The sequence below is a fragment of the Anopheles merus genome, chromosome 3L, assembly GCF_017562075.2.
Source record: "Anopheles merus strain MAF chromosome 3L, AmerM5.1, whole genome shotgun sequence".
Lineage (NCBI taxonomy): Eukaryota > Metazoa > Arthropoda > Insecta > Diptera > Culicidae > Anopheles > Anopheles merus.
In genome coordinates, this window is record NC_054085.1 from 35,340,190 (window position 1) to 35,366,769 (window position 26,580).

A 26,580-nucleotide genomic window follows, 5' to 3' on the forward strand; every position below is an offset into this window, starting at 1 on the left:
GCGGTAATCATTCGTCCAGCCACACAGCAGAGGGCGGGTTTAAGGAGAAGGATCATAAACCTTAAATTCTGTCTCGTAAAAAATACAACCCAAAGCTCAATTTTCTTTACGAGCCATTCCCCCCAACAAATACCTTCACACAGCTTCCACAGCGCAGCTGGATCTTGCCCCAAAAAGAAGCGAGCTTACAGCTCCCACAGGGGTACGTTGTATTGGTCTTACAACGTTAGCTCAGGCGTAGCAGCAAATGAAAGAACGCAATAACAAGCGCTTGCCCAAACACACAGAGAAGGTGTAAAACTGAGTAACAAAGAACCTTCCTTCAAGAACTCCGCCGGGGAAGGGTGTAGCCAGGTGGGCCGAACACATCTTCTCCGCATTCGCGTTTTTGTGTTTGGAGGTACATCGGAATGGTGTACTATTTTCTTAAGGACACACGCCAGAGCAGATGAACCACAACCCAACTCCAAAGTACTTGGTGCAGAATATAGAAATGATTCTTCTCCAGGGGGAAACGGATAAAAACTTATTCTCTTTTTGCTCGACGGCGGAAAAGCAAGTCTCCTTCGCTTAAGTGATCCCCATCATCACATCTGCGCAATTGTTCGCCTCTCTCTCACTATGCCGCAGCCTCACTTTGATGTGTCTGGAAATGAAACTCTTTCACACATCGTGAGCGCGGTTCAATTATCGGACCAATGTTTCGTGTGTTGTTTTCATTTCATTTTGCTCAACCGATGCGGAAATCAAACGCACAAAACCGCCACCACAACCCCTTCTGCTCTCTACCCCGTGGCGTGTGTGATCGATCGATCACGACCAAAAAAAAAGGTAAAGCCCCATCTACTCTATGGCAGAGTGAAGCCCTTTCAATCATACGCACACGAGCGAGCGTGATAACTGGAGGTGGAAGCGACTGAAAGTTCCTCTTCACGTGCACGGTTGTGTTTTAACCTTTGCCTTTTCCTCCGTTGGTGGATGTTCTTTTCTTGCAAACTCTGAGAAAACTTTCCCCATTGCACTTTTCAGTCGGAACAGTAGCAGTACGCCCGCCCCACACGAATGTCTCGCGGCGGCGGGGTAGAAAAGGGGCCAAAGGTTTGCTCATTTCGTGTTGCGAGAGATGCCGACAACGAGACGAGGGGGGGGGGGGTTAATGGTAACAACGTTTGTGTCGCGCAATTGCTCACACTTATCTTATCGCTCCGCTTGCTGTGCTTGCAGGCGACATCAAGAGCCGATAAGCAAGATAGTATGGAGACGACTGACATGGGTAGCTCACCACAGGGCAACACCCAAGCGAAATTATGTGTCTTACACACGGAGGGTTCAAGCATCCACAGCACAAATACAGAGTAGAAACAGCAGAGCAGTTGGACAAATGGAAAACTTTTGATCCCGAGAGAAAGTCTCTTCAAAGAAATGTGACTGTGTAAACACTTCAGGGCTAATTCGGGCTTCCCAACAGAAGTACCAATAGGTTATTCTCGTAGCCTTCTCTCCAGCGGGGACAGTCCGTAGTATATCTTGATGATAATAATAACCCCATGTGCCTACACTCTCGCCAGTGCCATAAAGCACTCGTGTGTCGTGTGTCTTCAGGTTTTTTGTTCCGAAATTCCCATACCAATTGGAAATTGCACCACGGTCACTCAACTCTCAATGGCGGCGGTGACCGCCTCTAACCCGCAGCCGATTAGTGATCCTGGTCACGGCACCGCACCGGGGCTCATTCAAGTGTCACGTTACCTGCACTTTCTGTGTCTGCGCGGCCGCGAACTGTTTCAGCACCTCGGCACTAATCTTCTTCTCCGTCGTGATTGCCGCCGGTTTGGACCCCGTGACCCCTCCGCCGCTGCCAGCAGCGGTCGTCCCACCGCTTCCAGCCGAAGAGGAGGAGGAGGCGGTCGTCGATGTGCTGCCAGTTGCACTGGATGACCCAACAACCGTTGCTGCAGTGCTGCCGCTGGTTCCACCCCGTCCAACCACCAAACCCAACCCTCCCTTTCCTTTGTCGGCAGCCGTGGAGGAGGAGGGGGGCGGTGGTGCCGCTGTTGAAGGCTTCATCCCCACCACGACGACCGGTGGCTTCGGGGCGAGCTTCTTCAGGCGTATCGTTTTAACAGCCGCCTCTGCGTTCTTCGTGTCCGACACGGTACGGTTGATGATGCGGGTCGCTTTCGGTTTCACGCTGTACCCGGTAGCACCGCCGGTCGAGCTGCGACCTTCCTCCCCGCGCTTGAATGCATTTTGCCGCGCGTGGGCCAGCTCGTCGTCGCTGTCGTCGTTCGCGCCGCTGTCCTCCCGGTCCAGATAGCCGAACCCGTTGCCGGTGGCCACATCGCTGATGCCGGTGTTGAGCAGACTCGGCAGCTCACCGTAGTGCACGGGCCGCTGGTCCTTGCGGCGGGCCATCGCGGCGGAGCTCATGATCGGGGAGCCCGGGGAGCCCGGCGGTTGGAGCAGCAGATCGCGCCGCTGCTTCATCCGCTCGTCGAACTCCATCGTGTTGATCTGGCGCTCCAGCGTTTGCAGCACCGAGAGCGAGTGGACATCGACCGATTCGGAGTTCGGCTGCTCCGCTGCTACTCCCCCATTGGTCGCCATCTTAGGCTCGGCAGGAGCGGCAGCGGGAGCTCGCGTAATGTCACTCAGCTTCAGCGAGTATCCGTCACGTATGTCGACCCGGGCGGTGGCCGGTTTCGCCGCCGGCGTAGGCCGCTGCAGGTACGAGGTGCGTTGCGTTGGGCCGCTGTCCAGCTCGTTGCGTAGGTTGCGCTCCCGTACGCCGAGCGTGGCCAGGCGGGGCGACGGTAACGGCGAGGTCATCAGCGACACTGGCCGCCTTGTCCCGGTGGGCGATGTGATCGGCGGTGGTGCTGATGATGTGGTGGTCGTCGAGGTGGTGCTCGTGGTGGTCGTCGTTGCACCAGTGCCTGCCACCTCCATCCGGACCGGCGCCTTCAACCGCACGCTTTTGCGAATCGCCTCGTTCCGTTCGAACTCTTTCGAGGCACTCATGGCCAAACTTGGGGAGGAAAACCGCACACACTCTACACACACAGAAACACTGCAACACTGCAGACACGTTTGGTGATGGAAGACGATACCAATCAACTGCTTTCAGCACTGCTGTTGCTGCTGCTGCTGCAGGTCGTCGCTGCCGGATGTGCTGCCGCGGAACGGGGCGGAAAAAAAGCTGCAGCGAACGAACAACAGCGAGCCGAACACAACGGCACCGATTCACACAACTGCCTGCTGCGCTCCGGTTTCGCCGTTCCGAAACGAGGTGAAACGAGCCGCGAATGACTTTCTTATCAGTACAGCTGGTAGTATGGGGGCCTTACACACATACACACCGAGGAGGCCCCGCCGCACACTCTGTTCCGAAAGCTGCAGAGACCTCGGGAGCGCGAGAGAGTCAGGCAAACCAACCCCTCTCCCCTCACGGTTGTTAGTCAGTCAGTCCGGCGCAGTTGTGCAGCTGACTCATTCGATGCAATCACACATACACAGACGTGCACACAACGCGCATACGCAAGTGGATATCGTGGCGTTTCTGCTGCTTCTTCTAATGGTGTCTTCTCCACATTCACAACAACACACACTGTAGGTACGAGAGATCGATTTGCAACCACACTCAAAAACACACTCTTGGTTGGTGGTGATGGTGGTGGTCTCTGCAACCGCCGGAGCGCGTATCTGTTACGAGGGGCAGGGTAGAACACAACCTGGACGGCCTAGACACGCTGCAAGGGAGATGCAAAGAACGGTTGTGTCACATGATGTGTGTGTGAGTGTGCTCACGGGTGTGTTAAATGGCTATGCCGCGCGAAATGGCTGGATAATGATGCGTGATGTGCGATATCCTTCACCGGAATGAATTGCAAATCGTAGAGTCTGCTCCATGGAGTTCACGGGGACACAGTCGGAGTAACCGAGCACACACACACACACACACACACACACACACACACACACACACACACACAATGATGGAGCGCAACACATGTTGGCTGGACAAACACAAAACACACTTTTTGCTGCCCTAACAAGGGGGGTATAGCACAAGAGAGGCTAAAGCGACAAAACATACATGAACAATCACAAACACACGAACACAAACTTAAGCCCACCTGGGCGGAAAATTGACGACACAACGTAAGATAGAGCTCCACCAAGTACCAAAGTGTACGGGGCGCAGTAGCGCCCTCTGGTGAGGCACGACCACTTCACCCGATATCTTATCTCGGGCGGTGGTACTTGTCACAACGAACCAGATAACGTTTGCAGGCCCTTCGAGTTGGAGCATTCAACACCGCGCACGAGTCCCGGAGTGGACGGGTTCTGCTGGCAAATGATGTGATTTTTCGCTAGGCCCCTGTGTATGTGCACTGTGTGACAGGATTCGGTGGATTAGGTGGGAGAGATGTTGGCCTTCCCGCATGCGCGCTTGGACACACAGAGATGTTGTTGCACGGTTTGTCCACCTACGCGAGAAGGTAATGTGATCTGTGGCTAGCCCAGGCCCCGGTGTTGGAGGAAAGGGAAAGTGTAGGCTTGCTGGTAAAGGACATAAAGACCCGAACACAGGAAGCTGCTTGCCGAACAGCCAGATGGGAGTGGGGAGAAACATTCAGGGTCGTGTCCCGGCCGTGTCGCAATGTTGTGCCTTCAAGCCACTTTGGTATAAGCCACACGGAGAAGTGATCGCAGAAGTTCGTGTCTTTTCGTGCATCTAACAACAAAGCCACCAAACGAACACAACTACAAACACTGAGCTCATCTCTGCACACCGCACAAACACACCGTCGTCACGAGCGCACTGCGTGTTGATGGATACACCTTTAGCGACACACTTAGCAACACGGGACCATCGCCGCAGCCGCGAGCAACGCAACGCAACACGGTCCCACCGTCCGTTCGTACTACCTTCTCTTCCGGTAACGCTGCAGATCGTGCACGACTGACGCACGGCGATCCGTCATTAAAGACGCTCTATTTTCGGTGGTAGCAGTAGCACCAAAACTGTTCAGACCCTTCCCTACACCAAAGGGTTGGCGGGGCGGCTCCGTCTCCCCTGAATGACCTGTGCGTGCGGCGTGTGCACCTTGCGCGTGTGTGACGGAACAACCAGCAAGGTGCGATGGGGCAGGAACGTCAACCTCTACTGACGTCCGATTGCTGCAGAGGTGTTGCAGACCACTAGAGCAACACCCAAGTGTGTGCACACACACACATACAGCTCTGGATGCTTAAAACGGTGGCACACACCACTTACACTGCGTACAAGCGCGCGCGCACACACACACGGAACCCACATGGAGGCGAAATGACGGTTAGAAAACGCGTTCACCTAGCGCGCCGCCGCCATCGCCTACTACTACCCCGTGCGAATGGGGAAAGTTGGAAAAGCTACACCTTTTTCCACCCCGTATCGAGTGGGGTGAGCGTGTGTGGGTGGTAACAGGCAACCCTGCCGTGTGCTCCCCGTTGTTATCATCTTATCAATCACTTTTTTTCACTGTGTGTGCATGTGTGTGCTCAAGTGTTCTCTGTGGCAAAGCCAATTTGAAAGCGGCGGCGAGTGTGTGTGCGCGCGCGCGCGAGAGGAACTCAAACGCGCATTTGAGTACGTAGCAGCAGCAATCGATAATGGACAAACACTGTGAACAACTCTCCAAAAATCACACACTCAACCTACACCATCATCGCACCGTGGGCCCAACCCGGTGGTGTAAGCACACAAACACACTCGAGCTCCCCTTTCCCAGTTTGGTTTGTCACCCTTTTCTGGCCGGGGTGGACGAGATGCTTGAGATAAACATTAAACTGTCGCACATACAGCAACGCGTATGCGCGCGCAACTTCAACCCTCCATACAGAGAGAAAGAGTGAGAGAGAGATGGCCTCTTGCTAACACACAAAAAAGGCTGCGGCCAATTTACAGTGAACGTGATGAGGTGGGTACTTTAAAAAGCTGCCCCGTTACTAGTACTGGAAGGTAGATAACATGTTGCTCTAACATGCGTCAGAGTTTGTATGTGTAAGTCCCCCCTAAAATGGACTGCCAAGGGACGCACAGAGTGACGGCCAGTTCAGTTGCACCATTAGTCACCAACCGACCAGAGTAGCGGACATGTTTTCGCCTTTTCCTTCTCTGGATTAGCAAAAGGCAGGCAAAAGTCATCGGAACACTCCAGTGGAGGAGGGGGGTTAGGTTCTCCACAACTACGAGGAGTGAGGAACTGGAGAAACGGAAAAGGTATCGAGTTCCGATTTGAGAGTGGCGAGAGGAGCTCAAACTCAAGGTCAATATAATTCACCGATTTGTTGATTTGTTTGTTTGTGGTCGAGTAATAGTGCCTAATAGTGTTATAAAGCATAGGATTACCAGTTCCTCAAACCCTGGAGCTGTTATCCATTTAAAGAACTTTGTTTATCTTAATATGAATTTGAGCTAAATGCGTGTCCAAAGCCACGTTACTCCATATATCCCAGTTATCGCATTCTTCTGGGAATATTTTAGAAGACATTCGAATTATCACTATCTAAGGTAAACTTGACTCACCCACTTGAGCTGTCCCCCCTTGAGTACTTCAGTGTTAATGGAATAGTCATATTATTCATCCAAATCTCCTACCTTCTGACAGATAGTGAACAGATAATGGATGTACGTTAACATATCTTCCACTTGGTTAGGTCTTCGTGCGCAGTTGTGACATCTGAGCAGGCGGCTCTGGATTCCTCCTCTTTCCAAGCTCCAAATGCAACACAAGACCTTGGATTTTCGCAGCTGTCCACCAGCAACCGATCAGTTGAGGACATCCGATACCTCCCCTTCTCCCTCGTCCAGCTCTTCATAATTTATTCTCCATTTCACGCGAAATTGATATTCAATTTGTTGGACAAACAGTGGCTCCTTTTATTCGCGTCCAATCCCAAACACGGGGGAAGGGAGCGCTAAGTGAATTTCCAAGGTTTTCCAACAAAATACGTGACGCCAAAGTTATACGTACATCTCCCGAAATCCGTTCCCCTCTATTTACCTTGTCCCTTTTCACCTCCTGGACGCGGGCTTTGGCACTCTTCGGTTTGTCGTGGATGGGCTTGCTCTTGGCCACCACCGGCAGCCCACCATCGATCATCGTCACCATCACGCGCCGGTTCTGATGGTTCGGTACGGCCGCACTGGACTGTTGTTGCTGCTTGGTGACGACGGCCCCACCACTACCCTGCTCCACTATCGATGACGCCGACGGTGGATGGGCATGGTTGTGATGGTGATGGTGATGGTGCGAATGATGCTGGTGCGAATGGGAATGCTGCTGCTGCTGCTGCTGATGCGTGGAGTCTCGGGTAGAAAGCAGCGGTTGCTGCTGCGATGAAGACGACACTAGCAACGAACCCGCAGCAGTTGGCACAGACTTTTGATGATGGTGATGGGCGTGCTGTAGGAGTGCGGCTGCAGCCGCGGCAGCCTGCTGCCGTCCTACGTCACCACCGGCTCCCTCGGACGATTGGATTGTGCTGAGCCGGTGATGCTGGGGTGCTGCTGCCGCCGCCTTCCGCTCCTTCTCCTTCTGCAGCTGCACTATCGTGGCGGGTGTGTGGGATTTGGAGCGCTTGAGAAACTTCATCATCGGATTGCGGACGCGGTACTGCACCGGAGCGGCGGCAGTAGTTGCTGCTGCCGGGACGGTTGAGCCATCCTCTTCCCCATCGGTCACACTGCCGGGGGTGTGGTCGAGCCGCCGGAAGCTCCCATCCGTCATCTTGACGTAGCAACCCTCGGTCGTTTTGTGGTACGAGTCCGAGGGCAGCTTGTGGTAGCCGTTGTCCATCGTGCGGTAGTAGCAGCAGTCCGTCCGGTGGTACGTATCATCGCCCGATTTGAAAAACTCCCGACTGCTTGTCCCCCCATTGCCCGTCACCGAGCTCACTGAGCGGTCCACGTCGGCCGCACTGCCGGACGACAGCAGTACGGTTAGGTCGTTGCTAGCGGTCGTCGCCTCACTCGGGCAGGATGGTGCCGCTGTAACCGTTGGCACTGTTGCCGCTGCGGCACCGTTCGTACCGGTAGCACCACCGTTCGCCAGGAGCAGCCCGTACTGGTCGATGGTGCGGCTTTCGGTGCGTGCCTTCTGGAGCAGCACGGTATCGGCCCGCTTCGCCCCGCTGCCCCCGACCGTGAGCGAATTCTCCTTCTTCAGCAGCCGTATGCTGGCCAGCGCTGGCTGGACCGAACTGTGCCGGTGGTACATCTTCTTCCCATTGCGGGCCGTGCCGCCATGCTGAAGATGGTTGTTGTTGTTGTTGCTTGCTGCCGTCCCGGAGGACGAGGTTTGCCCCATGATGCCGACTAGTAGTGGTACTGCTGGTGCTGATGATGGTGGTTGCTGCTGGATGCTGTCGGTCAGGGTCGCGACCTCGCACATAGCGTCATCAGGGACACACACACACACACGCACGCACTTTACACACTAGCCGAGCGCACGCTTTAGCTTAATTATGATGCTGTTTTGTTCTGTTTTTTCCCCTTTTTACGGACACTTTTCACTTGCAACTAACGGGGTTGTTGACGACGGAGTGTACACTGCGTTCAGCTGTGTGTATATTTCTTCACAAAAAGACGCCTGCTTGGATACGGTTCTGGTTGCTACAAAAGTAGCTCACTCACTGCTATATTTATCTCGCAAGAACACCTTCGTGCGGATGGATGACGCGCTATGACGTGAACGTATCAAACTGACATACACTGTGTTTGGTTGCTTTGCGTATTGTTGTTGTTGTGTCCATTTCATGCGTTCACTTTCAGCTTCCTGTTTCCTTGTTTTGGTACACTTCTTTACGTAATCATGAGAAAGAAAAACGCACACACACACACATACATAACATGAGAAATTATTCATCTTCGTCCGATGCTATGCTCTAACCCCCGTTACACTTCTATTCTAGCGCATCCGAAAACGAGTCTCAAGTTTCAGTTCCTTCCGAGGTCGATACAGAAAAGGGTTCGAACGGTAGAAAAGGGTTGTTTAAGAAGAGGAGTTCAGACAACTAAAGAGAGATAAAAAACAGTCCAGTTTATTTCGAAATAAGAGATCTTCCACAGTTTTTGTTTAAATCCTTTTTGATGGCATCAAACATACACATAATTATTGTTCTTCCCAAGCGCTTCCCCATTGCTCTTATTCGCTACGCTCTGCAGTCACTTCCGCAAAAAAAAAACGCCGAGAGGAAAAGGATGTGCCCCGGATGATACAGCAATGCACCATCGCTCTTCCGTGGCATCAGAGCATGACTGATTTAATCGATTTTTTGAGTTTCTCCAGCTGCAGACACACGGAGAAAAAGTGTCGCATCTTTAGCAGAGCTCACACACATACGCGTTGCTGCTGCTACTTTTGGGTTGGGGGATAAACCAGAGCTAAATGTCTCTGCACAGCGCACACCACCGGCGCCGCACACGTTTAGAAAGTTTATTAGACGGACGACGCTTTTCTTTCGATCGTGTTTTTTGTGTTGTTTCAACTAAAACCTCCAAGTGGTGTCCAAATTCCAAATAAAAAGAACATTCTTGCACGACAAACCGATTTATTCGCCGTTTGCCGAATAAAGACCGCGTTTTGTAACACACACTTTGTTTCGACCGACGCATAACGTTGTGGCGTGCGATGAAAAAAAGGGACCAACAGTACGCAAAAAAGTACCCAACAAAAAACCTCCAAGAAAATGTCTCAGTCCCTAGAACCGGGGACGTCTGGGAAGGGATGATTGAAAAGTTCAGCGACAACTAATGTGACAAAGGATCGGCTGAGAAAGTTGTATCGGCTCCACCAGAGGGAGATTTTATCGTTCGAGGTTTAGGGGGAAAAGGAGAGAGGAGGAGAGCACTGGGCAGCAGAGTAATGTTGTACTTTATTACGGTCTGGAAAAGATAAAAACAACCAATTGGGCAAGCATTGAACGTTTGACATTATTGCTCCAAAATCCCAAAGTTTTTCCAAAAAAGAAAACCTGATACTAAAGGTCACGCTAATGCCATCAATAACCATATCATGCGAGACACAGGCACATGTGTCCCGGGGTGTAACGAAAGCTGTGCGTTTGTGTTTGAATGCGTTACACAGCATCCGCAGACACACAACACAACACGGTTAGAGTTAATTGATTGGAAGCAGCGCACGCCACACGTTACTGGAATGTAACAAGCAAAGAGAGAGAGAGAGAGAGATGCTGCTGGGAAATGCTTCCCACTACACAATAATACGCATCATTAGACGGAGTTTTCCCATCGATTGATCCACAATTGGTGCATGACCTTTCCTGACAACGCGTACCCCACATAGAGGTGCGATTGATTGGACACGCACCCGAGCAGCAGCAGCAGCAGCTTTGCAAAAACTCCTTGTGACTCAGAGACGAGGCGCTGAGAAACGACCACGCATTCGAACGAAAAGTGGAGCATCAAATCATGTCTGCGCGCGTCCCGCGAGTTCAAAGGAAAAGCACCGTTCGTGCGGCAAGTGCCACACCACACCCCAAGGAAACTTCTGGCGAGCATCATCGGCGCGCGCTAATCCCGTACGATCCCATGGGTGTGCGAATCGAACTTCAAGCCGTAAAGCCCCGCGGACAAAAACTTTCTCTTCTTTCTTTCACATCCCCAGCTTGGGTTTGGAGTGTTGGATTCTTCTTTTCCAACATTCGGTTGGAACCTCAATTCTAGGACACGAGCTGTGTCTGTGTGTTTGTTTCTCTTGTGACGGCACGGTTGGCACGGATTTTTGATTCCACCGAAGGTGGGGAGGACCGAACTAACTTTCTATCTATGCAACCGACAGCAAAACACGCCAAAGCACGGTGGGATGTGGGAATACGGTTTGAAGTTAACCTCAAACATATATCAAAGGTGTGCGGGCGTGTGTGTGTGTGTGTGTGTGTGTGTGTGTGGAGGGTAGAAAGGAAAGATAATTAAATAAGATACATATAGAGGTGGATGCGTGCGTGCGTGCGTTCCGTAGCTGTTTGTATTAGAGAGAGGCCTCTCTACCGATGACATCATTGCCGACTTATCGGGGAGCTTTAAGTTCTCAGCAAAAGCTTCCCAATGTTCCGTTTGCTTCTCAGCGCCGCGATTGTTTACGCGGGCGGTTCCAAAAATGGTACTGGCGGGCTGCTCGCGCGTCTCTATGGTGTGGAATACCAATAAATATGTCCACGGAAAGGTTTCAGAGTTGGTCATCAATCTTCAATCCCCGACCCAAGATGACACAAACACACACACACACGAGATAGCGTGTTATTAAAGCGCTGCAGACGTGGAAAAGCTTATCCTAATCGACAGCGCCCGCGCGCGCGCGCGTTCCATTAACGACCGAGTCTCGCTCAAGTGCATCCACCAAGGTGCACCACACAATCGTGCTGCAGAAAGGAAAGTGGTTTTATTGTGTGCAGCTCACACAGAAATACAGCAGCGAAAAAAGAAACCAAACCCCTCGCGGCATGGCTGATGGAATTACGACGAAACAAATCATTCGATGGGGAGGCTCGCCGACTCTCAATCAGATAAACCTGGTACACGCTGAAGGAAGTGAACTGGAAAACGAGGGTGGTGGCCGATGGAGATTGATTAATACAGCAGCTGATGACCAGGTTGCGGAGCGTAATGGAGCCTGAAGGTGTCTTTGGCACAAGTGAAAGCTTTTGCTGTGTTTTGCTTTCCGGAGATGTCTTAATCTAGGGGCGGCATTAAAGGCGTGTGCGTCTGTGTGTCCTAATGACACGCTAGACCTTATGGCGATAAAGCAAAAGCCCATGCCCTAATGAAATGGACACAGTGAATTGGCAATCACAAAGATACCGCTGCCAAGACTCTTCTCCTCCTCGAAGTTTTTTTTTCAATTCTATTCAAGTTCAATTACATCTTGGGCTTCGGACAAGTCATCAAAAGTCCAATCCATCAACTGCAGTTCCACTTGGTGCAGCGGCAACAACTACCACAAAAAATCTCACTGTGACCTCCTTTCTGTCCTCCCAGACACTCCATAAGCAAGCGAGTCGTGGACAGCTTTTGCAGGTGAACGAATAATTGTCCTCGTAGCTGGCCTAAAACCGCACCTTACACATGAACCGCTCACAACAACACAAGTTGGTTAAAACTGGTGGGTTCAACAAATCGTGCTAAAAACAGCCAAACCCGCCAGCAGACAACACTTCACACATTTCCAGCAGTTGGCGGGAGCACTTCGGTGGTGATCAGTATACGGCGCGTCGGTCTATTGTAATGCAGCGCTGCTCCCACAAGGACACTAAACACACCACCACATTTGAGAGATCGTTGGGGATCGAGAAGCAGTCGTCGGAAAGGGAGAATATTTATTTAGTTTTCTCGTGCGGTTGTGTGTGGCAACACAACACAATCGATCGTGGTCGTGCGGCAAGTTAGAGCGTCGGCGGCTAAAGGCGCCCTCTACTTGAAATTCAACCATCACCACACCACGGCAGGCTGGCAGGCAGGCAACACGTAAAAACAAAACGCCACATGGAGACTGGCGACTTCTCCATGAGAATGGAAACCTGTCGAACAGGTTCTTCTCCTCAGTGTCGCAGCAGTCTTACTGCTCCCTTCTACTGATTCAACATTGCTGTCCAAAAGGCAAGTTGAACGCTTCTACTACTTCTCCCTCTTCCCAATAACACACACACACACACACACACACACACACACACACACACAGCCTCTCATTGTACGTTTCTCCCGGGCAGTTGTGAATGAATGTTTTGCAAAATGAAGATCCGTGCATCATCCGTGCTTCAATCTTGCTGAACCCGTTCCAACTACGCCGTATGAGCGGACTCTCCTCTCTCTCCTGCCAACAAACCTCACACGTAATACACCAAACCAAAGCTGATGCGTGTGGCGTCGTTTTGTACGGATTCCAGAAATGCTCCAACGCATTCGCAGCAGCAGCAGCAGCAAATCCAAAATCGGTTTCATTTATTTCCCTTTCGGTGTAGGTGAGGCGTAGGGCGAATGATTTCACAACCGGCGCGTGGTGTGGAGATAGAAAAACTAAGCCACCTAACCTATAAGGCGTCCAAATGATGGCGAGTGCAGGCGGGTGTATTATTGCGTGAGCCTACGAACGTTTGGGGCTCCGCTTGGAAGCTCGAGGTGCATTGCATCATCACTGGAACACTGTGCGCAGAGGGGAATAACACACCGATGCGTACATCCACAATCCAGAGAAGAAGGAAATGGAAGATGGAGAGTAAAAAAACAACCTCTGCCAAGATGACTGAGTCTTCCGTTGGACCTCGGGGGAGGACTATTCCGTTAGGCGGATTTGTAAGGCTTTCAAGGACATACAGCCAACACGCTGTACGGCTGGGACCGGTGGGTGGATTAGTGCCACCGCCAGAGGCTTTTGTTTTTAATCTAAACCCAAGCGGAATTGCCGTTTTCCTACTACCCACCCACCAACACACAAACTGCAATAGAGCGGAAAGAAAATAGCAAAATAAGCCTAAAAACAACATCATGCGCTGTTCTTTTGTTGAACTTTTTTGTTTGTGGAGCATAAAAGGAGGAGTGCTATCTGTGCTTCGTGCGCAAGATATTCGAACAAAAATGAAAATAAGAAGCTCTCTGGACGACGCATTTTGGCTTCGAAACAAAAAACGTTTTGAATCTAAGATAAAAAATGAAATCTTCGGGGCATTCGATCAATAAAATAGTCTTTATTATCTACTATAAACTTGAGAAATTAGCAACACAACTATTATCTAGTCGTAATACTGTTTCCAAGAATGTCTAAAAAGTCTAGCAACTCATCCAACTCCCAGAATTCATTCCATCAACCTCCATCCAGAGTCTCTGAACTCGTCTACTTAGAATTCATTCACCTCCGCATTTCCCAAGAGGATATTGTTATGGGATAGCATACCGAAATGCGTGATTCCCAGAGGAATCGCGACCAACAGCAAGCAAAACCATCTGCCGTTAATGATCGCAATCTACAAATTCTGACCTCATACTCTACTACTGGCGCGACTACAAGCAGCACACCAGGTTGACCCCAAACAAATCCCTAAAGGGGACAGACGTCGTGGTGGTGGTGGTCACCCGAGAGAGAGAGAGAGACAGAGAGGTTGCTGACATATTGATTTGCGGCTTTTTGGTCCGATTACGTGAGAAGCATTTGAAAGTTTTCCTCACCATGCTACACACATATTAGGTGGTCGCGATCGATAGCGAACGTTAGGCTAAATGGAACTAGAGACGAATACATGGGAAGCATCCACGACCCAGCAGCAATGAAGCAATTTGATATGAATTAGCCGACCGACAAAACAATTTTCGGCCTTATAAAATCTATTTGCCTGACCGGTTGATAATCGGTCTAGTGGTTCTTTCTCGTTTTCTTGAGGAATTTGCAGCGACAAGTGGGACAAGTAATGGAATCAACCCAAAACCCCCCATTTTAATGCTGAATTGAGTCTTAACCAGCACACACACACACACATGGTTGGCCTTGGGGAACACGGTTGACTTCGATTTGACGCCAGCTTCATTAGCTCACCGCACGCGGGAGGGCTTGCGTGTGCGTAAATGGCGTGCTGTAGAATGTTAATTTTCCACCCATGGGACCCCCTTGGGTCCGGGCGATATTATCGACTGCAATCCCTGGAAGTGTAGTAACTGGGAAGGTGGGGGACCCGTGCTTCAAAATAGTTCTAACCCCAATGATTAGCAGTCATCCGGCACCACCAAACCTAATAATGATGTTGTTTAACTTCTGCTGCTCTCACATAGCCCAAGCATGGATGGATCGGTGGTTAAAGGTCAGCCGTCAGCCAATCATTTCGCACGTCTAAATCTTCAATCTAAAGGTCACACGCTCAATACAAGCAGCGGTAAGAATGCAACCACCACCACCACAACCGCCGGGTTATATCGGGAAACCAGCACTCATTAAGCAGGCGACGTTGTTGCTGATGGAAAGCGTGGTACCGTACCGTGCGCGGTCTCTTGTGCCCGATGTGCCCCTGACGACCTTCATGCGGCACACACTGCGGGCCAACGACGCAAAACGATAGGCAGAGATTATGTGACGCCGGTGACACATATTTATGTGGCACACATGCACAAAACGTTACGCGCCGTTATGATGTGGCTTGCCAGCCAACCCACCCCGCAATCGGATATGCGCGCGACTTCCCCATATCGAGAGGAAAACCCTCTCTACCGTGACCTGCCAACCAACACCGCGCCGAAGTATGGTGCAAATTTTTCAGAAGTTGGCACATTTTTTCCAGGTCACACGTGTGAATGAGCGATGGTAAAGTTATGCTAATTAGATGCGCTAGCATCGTATGCCCCCTGCGCCAACCCCACAAAAACTCATATCTCCGCATCCCAAGAAAAACTGGGCTTTGGGATCTTGAGCTTCGTGGTTGTGTGTTTCGGTTCACTTCAAAAGTCAAAAGCACGGCCAAATTGCTTTCGGTTTGATGCGTTGCGTGCGTGCTCGTTAGATCGGCGGCGGTGGTGTACACAAGGGGGTTGCATCGTGCTATATCCACATTGTTAACTTCATGCTCACTTCATGCCGAGAAACGCATCGCTTCACGAACGCTTGCAGTCAAGGTTGCTGGAACGTAGAACATGGGGGGTTTGGGTGAGTCAGCAAAGCAGGGCTCGCCGGAAAGAGCGTGAGGAGTATAGTGGGAGCGCAACAACACAGCACACGACAATGCTGCATCATCATCGATCATCATTGTTGTGTCCTTGAAATGTGTGACATAACGACCGGGTTTTTCTTGCCCATAAGAAAGAAGAAAAAAACGCACCAATCCAAACAAATTGCTTTAACGCACAACTAACGCCCCATCAGTGCACGGATTTAACGTTATTGAACGTCATAAATGCGCTCTTTAGTGCACACAAACACAACAACATGCCCACTCCGCGTTTGTGTGCGCGTTAAATTAAAACCGCATTGATTTTATAATGAAAATTAATTAAATTGTCTATAATACGCGTGTAGCCTAACCTTTTTTTCCCCCTGTTTTTTTGCGCCTTGTGTCCCAAAGCACGCACACAAAATGAGCAAACGGAGGATAATAAATGTTTAAATAACGTACACCACAACAACTCCTTCTTGCTGCATAGTGCCAGCCAGGGGCGGTTCACTACTAGTTAAAATGCAAATAGAGCAGCAACCACACAACAGCACCCCGATTGGAAATAAAGTGCCGGTCCAGGGAGGGGGGGGGGGAGAAGGAGGTGCAGTAATTAATTTACCCCCTGATATGCGCCTTTTTTTACCTTTTCCTTGCCCGCTGCAAAGTGCACAACTTCGGTCGGGTTGGATTTAACTATGGAATAATTTGTACAAACACACCACCACCACGCGGGCACACACAGCCACGTGCCCGAGCAGAAGGAGCCACCTTCGCGCTCAATTAACGTTCTAAAAGTGCATTCGCTGGGGGAAGGGAATCGTGATGGTGGGGTGGTGGTGGGTGCATTAATGAGTTCCTCATTGCCGTGCAGCTGTAGATGTACGTGACGTGTCCCATTGGTAGTATATTGGATTTCAGCACTTATTCCATTCGCCTGCTGAGCTCGGTGCAATTTAATCCGTTAAATAAAGTGAGGGAGAGCGATAGTATCGGTATTCTGGTTGACCGTTCTTCAACCGTTCTCGCCAGAAAATGGTTCCAAAATCCGACTGAGCAGTTTTATTGCAGGGTGCACACACACAGTCGGTCATCTTCCTCCCTCTTATTGACGATTGCCGATCACGTAACGTTCTTGTGTGTATTTGGAATTCGTCTCCCAGCTGGTGTGCGTCAAATGCCAACATCTGAGAATTGTGGAAAGGAGAATGATACGATCGTGCAATAAACAACACTTGCAAGTGGAACGGTTGCATGTGAACGGTTGAACCGTGACTGTGTGCTGAATCTATTCGCACTGTTCTGACAACTCCAACCGACATCGTCAGAGCAGTTGACAATCATCATATGACGTGGAAGAGTAACATCAAGAGTTTACTTTGTAATCTTCGATGTACTTTGAGATCTTCAGAACATGTCCGATTATAAGTTATTGGGTAACCATTGGGACCAACTCTGAGAATGTATCATATGTGTTTAGAGCCTCAAGAATTACGACCACACCACACTATCAGGAACTGTTAACATCCACCTCAATCCTGTGTGTACTCAGAATTTCTAATCAGAACTCCCAAACAAGCCTTGTGCAACCTCAAATAACCTTTTCAAAAGTTATGCTGACGTCAGACTTATTCAAATATTAGAAGTTTCCTCTCCCTGTCACAACGGAACACATACGGTGGTGACGTCGGACCTATCTATCACGGCCCCAGAGTCTTACCCACACCACCTTACGGATGGAGAGCTAATGAGGCGTGATGGTATCTGGTTTTGTTCCCAATAAACAACAACCTGTAATCCCATTATGCGGACGGTGGGAAATTGCATTGTGCAGCGGCGGCCTCCCTCCATCCCCCCACAACACCAACGACAGCACACCTGCACCTTCAAGGCTTTGGGGCGTTCGCAAATCGATTTCTCCTTCACAGTACACAGACACAATAGTGGAGGCAGGGAAGCGCAGGAAAGCCGCAAGGAACGGCACACGAAGTAACCTAAGTACCTTTGTGCTTTGGTTCCGGGACTGGGGTCTGCTTTGGAGTTGGCCGAGAGGGACTCGCAAATGGGGACTGGCTGGATCGGAGCTCTAGGCTTTCGGGGGTTTCGCGTGTTCACGCTCGCCACGGTTTCGCTTTCCGTGACCAGAACCTCCCCCGCAGCTCTGCCTCCCCCACACAAGAAACAGCCTGAGGAGTTTTCGGGGTAGAATTATAGAATGTCCTACCACTGCACAACGGTGGTCGCCAACACTAATTGCTTTTCCTGCGGCATCGGAAGCGAGCTCCTTTTGCGCACACGACAACATTTTGGTGTTTAAATATACGGCAGTCGCTCGGCATTTTTTCGCTCTCGTCCAGGCCATCCATTAGTTGTGTAATCCTCCCTACCGAGACAAGTAATGCTCGGCACACCATATTGCATGTTGATCAAAAAACTAATGTTCCGTGAGAAAAATAACGATTGTAGGCTGGAGCAGCGTGTACCACGTGCCAGGGGAACACGACAACTTCCTCCCGAAACAATGATTGGTGCCAGGATGGCGGTGGTTACCGGAAAAGTTGTTCTGTTCGGCCTCGACCGAAGGTTATTTTCTTCAAGACACACGGTGGTTTTGCTACACATTTTCTTCCACAGAAACCTCGCAACTTCTTGGAAGTCGCTTGGACTTGGAGAGGTGTGATGGAAGCCGGAGGAGTTTGCCTCTGCTAGCTGCCCACATATCGTATCGCTCCACTTCCAAATGTTGCATGGTTTATTATTATTCATGCTGTTTTCCCAAGAGTTCCACGCAGCCAGGGCAGCTGCCTCTCATAAGGGCCATCTGCGATTCGTCATCTCGTTGGTTCTGTGACATATATGACGACCATCGAAAAAACTCTGGTATCAACGATAGCGTGTGCGGTAACGCTAGTGACATCGCTTGGTACGCACACGCGGCAGCAGCATATGCCTACTCCCAGGCCAATTTTGAAAAGCAATCCAACATGACCTACTTTTTCTGACGTCCAAAAAGAGATGACGATTGCTATCGAACTCGCAGCAGTTAGCGTGTTCTTTAGTCTTTCGAGCGTAGAGTCTTGTCTTAGGGGATTTTGAGCTCAATAGATGCCCCCCTATTTGAACGATTCATTGCTTGAATGGATAAAGCAAACAAATAATATCTTGAGATAATAAAAAACACGCACTCAGAATTTCGGGGCTTTTCTAGCTTCGAAAATGATGCCAAAATTGATTGATTATTTGAGCCTTCTCTTTGAAGAAGATGAAGGCAATGTGCTTCCATCAATTTTGCGCAATAAAAGTCGTCGCCGGAAAGGCGAATCGTTCACGAATTTAATCATCATAAACACATTTAATTGAAGGCACAAACGAGCTTTTCCACAAATCCCCCATGAAGTGTTGTTAAAGCCAGGACGTTTCTAAAACATGCCGCATTAGTAAAATTAATTGCAATTTTACGTCACTTTCACACCACTTGGAGCACCTAAGCCCTGTGCAGATGCAATTTAGATAATTATTTATGTTTCCGCAAACTGTTAAACAATTGAAATCTAATTTCAATCCTCTTCCTGAACCATAAAATCACGCCATTCCATTTGTTCAACCGAACAAAACTCTACTTTTCACTCCGCTTGACAACCTTTCAAAGACACACAGACACACACGTGTCATAAATTATATCTGATCTGAACCGCGTTCAATTATAAATGTTTCTTTGCGCTTCTCTCTCGCTATTCAGGCGGAACGAACAAGCGCGCACACAATCCGATGGCGCATTTTTGCGCTGCTTTTTACATAACGCAGCCACCACCAGCAGCAGTTCGAAAGGGATGCCGCCGCCGTCTCGTCTCTCTGTTGCATAATGCACATAACATGAGGCTACCATCTCCTTCTCGCAAGAGCCCAAAAGCACGAGGCACAACATAATTGCACTACCACTGCTACTACAGCATCTCCTCCAAGTGGGATCCCGTTTTTCAAACCCGTTTATTGGAGAGAAAATGACACAGGAAACGCACGTAGCCCTCCTCTCCATGTGTGTTGCGTGACGTTCAGGGCATGATGATAAAATTGCAACATTGAAGCAGAGCTTCATTAGGCTCATTAAAAGCTCTGCTGCTCTAAAGGTGACAAAATCAGTTAAATGAGCAACTAAGTAATGACTCTTTTTGATAAACATTGACAGTCTATAACTTTCCTCTCATTTGGCTTTATTTTCCCGAGCTACGATCGTCGCGTTTGCTCGTCAAAGCCTAGGAAAGATACGGCACAAATGCGTATAAAGTTGTAAAAAGACGGCGCCACGCTGACCGCCATCGCAATAAAGGGCGAAACACAATCTTCATCAAACAACGCACGTCAGGAAACGCTGAAGCTCGCACCGGATAGCAGCAGCAGCGAGATACACACGATGCGCGATATGGTGGGGCAGTTGGTTTATAATCCGACAATTTTACCACCTTACCAGCAAACCTACATACAAACGCATTTTCCAGCGAGCAGGAGGTTCGTCATCTTCATCTTTTCGCGCGCTAGATGTCAACCGACCATGACGACGCCGGTTTGTTGAACCGTGGGACGTAGTAGTAAACGCGAGTAAAATCGGATAAAACCAGTCCTTCTCCTCATCCTCATGGGGCGATGGAGCGATGGCCTCCACCCACCGATGACCGTATAATCGTGTAATCATCAAGAAACCCCCATCATCATCAGCAGCAGCAGCCGCCGGGTTAGCAATTGCTGTACGTTTTGTTATTGTTGCAGTCGTTCGTTCGTGCATTGCGAAAAAGTCCCCATCCGAAGGACGCCCGCGCGTGTGTGTAATCGAGAGTGTAATCTTACGCCTTTTTTTCGTGGAGAGGAAACATCAAACACTTTGACCCGCTGCTAAAAACAGGATGTTTGCAAAACTGGTCGCCAGGTACGCTCTAAAAAGCGGCCATCCGCCGTTGAAACAAGAACTGTCACGCACGGTGGATACTAAACCGGTTGGCTTAATTTCTTGTAGGCAAAAAACAATTAATGCCGAAAACGGTAAGCTTATGGAAGGTGGAAATGGGGGACTTGATTCTCATTTGGCGCTACTTTTACCTGATGAGATTTTAAGTAGATCAACACATATTTACCAAAGCGATCTTGTATCGAAGGACAAACGAAAGTTTACTTGAATGAACCATCATTAGAGAACATTTTGAAACGAAAATTGCTTACGACCTTTGCTTTTATACCATTTTTACATCACAGTGTATGATTGCCGCAATAGTGTCCTTATCTAGACGTCGATCTCTTACAATAAATGTAGTGAGATCGAACCTCGTAAGGAGCGTACTTTTGCTAAGCTTTTGACTTCGTTCAGAGCACATCGAAAGGACACATTAGTCTACAGTTTGTGGAAACGTGCTGAGATTTCCACCATAAGAAAGAGAAAAATAAAACCAACGGCCCTGTTATAGAATCTAATAAATATAATCACGACCGACTGCATTTTTGGAATCAATCTCTCATTGCTAATACATTCATGAGCCTCATCTAAAATGCGTTTATTGAATAACAACACACTCATCCTATATGCTAAACCTCTCCTCCCACACCACATGCCCTACACAGAAATGGATTGACAAATTGAAAATGGAAGGCCTCGAGTAGGCGTCGTCCAAATCCGGTGGTCGGTGGTGGTGGTATATCGCTATCCAAATTCGATCATTATTGATCTCTCTCTCTCTCTCGGAGCGGCCGTGTTCTACCCAAAACACACATAGCTTTTTGTGTAATGCTGTTCTAACCTGGCACGTTGCGATAAACAGACCTTCCCAGAGGCTTGCAGAAATTGCCGTCTGACACAGATAATTCTGGAGACAGTCCAAAATGGTGGGGACTACTACTCCTAACACCGTCCAACATGCCTCCGTGTGCTGCATCCTCCCACGATACCAACAAGCCCACTGAAATCGAGGACGTCCATGCGCCGCAATACTCACCACACGGGGTTGAAGGCACATTTGCATATGTATTGGAGGAGCTGGAGGGACATCCGGCGGACAGCAAACGATGACGAAAACGCGGCAACGAGTTATATAAAACGTGCAAAATAAAATGAACGCATTGGCATGATGCCCGAGCGATAGAACGGGCCTTTAGTGCGGCGTTTTGTTAAGACACAGTCTGATCTCTTGTAGAGCACGGTCATCGATGGCGTCTTTGGATAGATATTCTCTGCCCTGGAAGAACGTTTTATTGAGCTCCAAAGTACTTCCTATGCCATTTACCGTTCTAGGCATGAAAGTTCCAAATACATTATATCACCCCAAAGAAGATCGCCTTCTTCGTAGGTTTTAGTTTGTCTCAGGGCTTTTTTCTTAAATATACATAACGTTCCACCTTGAGAGATGCTACCCACTCAATGCCTGGTTGTCGGCCTAATGCTGATCAGGATGAAGCGAGAAACTTCATCTCGTTCTTCCAACCAACCAACCAACCAAACACACACACACGTACACCCCTCGACCACAGCTCTAAGATTGGCGAATTGTGACCATAATCAATATAAATAGGCACTAATTGAACGTTGACAAGACGCCAAAGACGGGGACAAAACACCGAGCGCTGCTTCCCTTCCCCATTCTGTCTTTGCGGTCCGCCGTCTCTCGGTCTCTACATGGGCTGAAGCTGGGGGGAGCAGATTGGCGATAATGATTGGAAGCTGGCGAACGTCGAGAACGTCAGCCAACAAGCCAGAGCACACCATCCCAGGGCAAAACGGGGGCCCAAACACGGGCGCCCGTTCGTCGCTTGCTTGCACGTTCGTGTGTTCGTGCGAGCGAAACACGAAAAAAGATGTACAATTTGTTCCAGAGCTGGTCCGGTTTTGTCGCTTCTTGGGCCGCCCATACCAAACAATGCCGTCAATTGGACCCAATTCCCCCCAGTTTAGTGAGCGAGTCATGCAAAATGGACCCACAACACACGCGAACAGATGTTTGGCTCCCCGGCTGTGAAAGTGTGGTGGTGGCGGTGCGGCTGTGCATCCAAAGAGCATTTTTAATACAAATTTCACTTCATTTGCAACTGTTTTATCACCCAAAGTGTACAGACGATCGCATTATCTAATGTAATTTATGGTAACATTCACCGAACTCTTCCTTTTGGGGCGCGACTTTTAAAAGAAATTATCCAAAATTAACGTTAATTGCAAATCTCCTCCTTCCCATCTTTCGCCTCTTCGCTCATCTTCAGTTGACCTTTCAGTTGCTCAGTGCCACGCCCGTCACCATCCTGAGAGGTGAGTGTCACTTTCACGTCCGCTAATTGTCGATGCCGCCGCCGCCGTCGATGCAAAGCGGAAGGAAGAAAATCATCAACTCATAACTCGGGCTCGCAAAACTAACAAACGCCGCCAACACTACACTGCTGTGGTTGGTGAGTGTTGTGTCTGGTGTGTAAAGTGTGCACACCACCAGACCCCGCCGCCTCGGCATCATCGGCTTTTTCGGGGCGGCTAATTTATGCGCGCACGAGATTTGCGAGATTGCGTAACGCGCTCCCTCCCCCTGCATGAGCGCAAATGATAATTCAAGGGGGAAATTGGTTACTTCCGGTGTTATGACCGAAGTGGAGGGGAGACTGGGAGAGACTTTTTTCTGTCTGGTGAGTGTCGAAGTGGAAGTTGTTTGGTGGATTTTTTTTAAATCATTATTTTTCCTTTTTCCTGTGCAACATTCCAAACCGAACTCCAAATCAAGAACAACATTGCCGACCTTCCTTCCTCCTCTCTCTCTCTCGATGCAACATACAAGACAGTAAATAGTTCCACACAAAACACAAACCCTTTCCTCAGCTGGCTTTTACCACCATTTTGCATCCAATGGGGGGAAACGGCAAACCACCGCCAAAAGGGATGTGCAGCAAAGCTATGCGCGGAATGAGCCGTTGCGCTGAAGCGTCGAATGTCGGTCGATCGCGATCCGTACACACACACACACACACATGGCTAAAGGCAAAGGAATGTGTGTGGTGCACAGTGTTGTTGCTGGTACTGTAGCTCGCAAGCAAGTCGTTTCGCTTTCGCAGTGCACCAAAGAGGCAGCATAAGATGCAAGTATGCTCTCTACTCTCGGGGTACGTGTGTTTTTTGGCATTGTGGAAGACGAGTGGGAGACGGAAAAAAGGTGGACGGTGGTAATGAGTGCGATTATCTAACAACGGTGTGGCCGTTCCGTACCGCCGAGTGCACCCCGCGCGACTACTGTGTGCATGTATGTTGCAGTTGCATTCCTTCTCTTGGTGCAGTTGAGCCGAAGATTTCCCTTTCATTCTCTCCTTTAGGCACACATGTGGAAATACACTTGAAAATGACAAATAAAAGCCCCCCACCTCTCGGGGGGAGTTGCTCTGTGCGTGCCAAAGAAGGGTGGGCGGGGAGTGCGCGATTGCCGCACCCATCGAAACCCCTCAATTTCCCCTTCCCTCTGCTCAAAACCGAACACGTTTTAACGTTCGATCTTTTCATCTTTTCCTTTGCTGTTGCTGCTGCTGGCTGTGTCTCAGCGTGGCACAATTTTCGCTTTCACGCGCGTCCCCCTCCCCACACTACGCCCTTTCTTCACCCTTCTGCTCTTGGGTGTGTTCCCTTCTTTCCAGTTTGCCACACAACACAGCGGCAGTGAAGATCACACACACACACAACCCGCTACACACCGATTGATGTGGCTGTCTTGTGCACTCTTCTTCTTTTTCCTTTTTTGAAGGGTTTTGATGACGTCAAAAGTGACTGTTCCCAAACCGCCCTGGGTTGGCTTATTTTTTTGCTTTTCGGGGAATGCTCTCGCATCCCCTTACAAACTTTCCCTTATCTCTTTGCTAAGTGATTTGCTCTCTCGCTCTTGCTGCTGCCAAAAATACGACGGAACCGATTAAAAAAGGTGTGCACGATAAAGTTTGGGGAAGAGGTGAAGGGTTGAACTATGTTATCGGACCTGTGGACCTGGGGAGGCTTATGTTGCGCGCGACAAGGGAGATGGATTTGAAACCGCGATTGAATGAGTGAGCAGTTGAAACATTTTCCCTAATATTTATTCTTTTTTGCTATATATATTTTAAAGCTCCAAAAGGAAGAGGAACCGGTCTGAAAAAAAAAGAAGAAGCCGGTTTTATTGTGGAACCGGTTTCGGTACCGGACATTTTGGGGTGAACCGATAGGCCCCTAAAAAAGCAATATATTGTGCTATTATCTTAAGACCGAATCGAAGCACAAAACCATCCGTTGTTTCTCCCTTGTTTTGTTGTTTGTTGTTGATTTTTTCATATTGGAAGGAATTTCGAATTTGGTTTCTTTTGGTTTTCTTTTAAGGAATTTTTACATTCTATTTTCGCTATTAAACTTGATTTCGTTAGTTCAAATTTTCGCAAGACCTCCTTAAGGAACTGAAACTTGATCTTCTTTTTGCAGTCTTTCAAGCATAATTCAATGTTATGATTCATACTGCGCCAATACAAATAATTAAAACAAAAACACTCATCACACACACACTCAGTTCCCCTTCTTTTCTTCCCCACCCCGTTTGGGTGAGGCATAAAAATAAACAAAACAATCACACACACACACACACATATAAATACTCGTTCTCTCTTGGGGGGCACTAAACGCACATTCTTCCACAGTACGTTTGATTAAAAATGCATCATTGCTTGTTTCAAGGAAAGCACACACACGCACGCACGAACGTTCACACACTTGCTGGAAGGAGTTTGCATCGCACTTTTCCTTCCGTCGACTTGTCTTGCTGCATCACTTATGTGTGTGTACGTGCCAATGGTTGTCGTCTAGAATTTGTCATTCCTTGCGGTAATACACACATTTCCAATTCACAAATCAAACAGTTGCCACATTGTGATGATGGAAGACGACGCAATCCCCTCAGAGTTCGTGCCCCGCCGGGCTGGCCACAAAAGCGGAATAACAGCCGTAACACACAACTGCGCGCTCCACCGGATCTTCTTCTACAACGACCTGGCGCGCGGCAAAGGAAAATATCCTCGCGCGACACACGACAAAGCAAGCTCCTCCAATCGCACCGTCGCATAAAGGCAGGCGACAAACCACCCCGCAGGCAGGTGGCGACAGTGTGTTAGCGACGAACCCGCCACACACAGAGAGAGGTAGATAACTCATTTAAATATTTGCCGATTTAAAATTCCTGCCGTTTTAATTAAAATCAAACATTAGGCAAGACATAACACAGAGGGACAGGGAGGGCACACACAGGCACACGCGCACACACACGACGATATGGTTGTTTTTGTTTCATTTTATCAGCTCAGAACAGGAAGCGACTGCAGCAGCAGCAGCAGCCGAACAGGATGAGATCACACCACAACGGTTGCGGCGGCGGCTGTTGCTTTTGCTCAGCTGACGAACGGAGGAATCGTCTAACACTACTATGCCCATCACACACAGTGCGTGTTTGTGTAGGTGATCTTTCAGAGGAAGCATTAGCAGCTCTCTCACACCTTTACACACCGATACGCATTCTTTCGTGTTCTCGATCAACGATCGTGTTGGGATCGTGCGCGCGTGGTGAGATCACGATGGGGACCGCGAACAACGGGGACAAAAACCCCCCGCACACACACCCGCACACACGCACGCACAATACACTGTCACACTCTGGAGGCTGCTTTACTGGCTTGAATTAATCCCTACACAGCACAAATAAAGGCGCGTAATAAATATTGCCATATCTTTCCAGTGCCGTTCTGACTGACGAGGGGCGGTTTTGCGGAGAGCGTTTGGCAAATAACTATACACACACACATAACACCAAAGATATTCTGCGTACATGATCCACGCACACACATAGCGTAACAGTGGATACCAACAATATATCGCCCCAA

The 26,580-nt window shown here is 49.3% G+C and overlaps 2 protein-coding genes across 2 annotated transcripts in view; both read right to left on the reverse strand.

The window, feature by feature from the left end:
- Positions 1 to 8,846, reverse strand: part of LOC121598732 (serine/threonine-protein kinase par-1-like) — a 38,016-nt gene extending 29,170 nt beyond the window's left edge. Inside the window, 4 exon segments of the mRNA XM_041925971.1 lie at positions 1,750 to 3,053; positions 3,129 to 3,172; positions 6,535 to 6,551; positions 7,050 to 8,846. Coding sequence (XP_041781905.1) covers positions 1,750 to 3,053; positions 3,129 to 3,172; positions 6,535 to 6,551; positions 7,050 to 8,438 — 2,754 coding nt within the window. The 5' untranslated portion in view covers positions 8,439 to 8,846.
- LOC121598731 overlaps positions 3,020 to 26,580 on the reverse strand; it is a 66,383-nt gene continuing 42,822 nt past the window's right edge. The window contains exon 3 of the mRNA XM_041925970.1: positions 3,020 to 3,749. Within this exon, the coding sequence (XP_041781904.1) occupies positions 3,741 to 3,749 (9 nt within the window). The 3' untranslated portion in view covers positions 3,020 to 3,740. The remainder of the gene's footprint in view (positions 3,750 to 26,580) is intronic.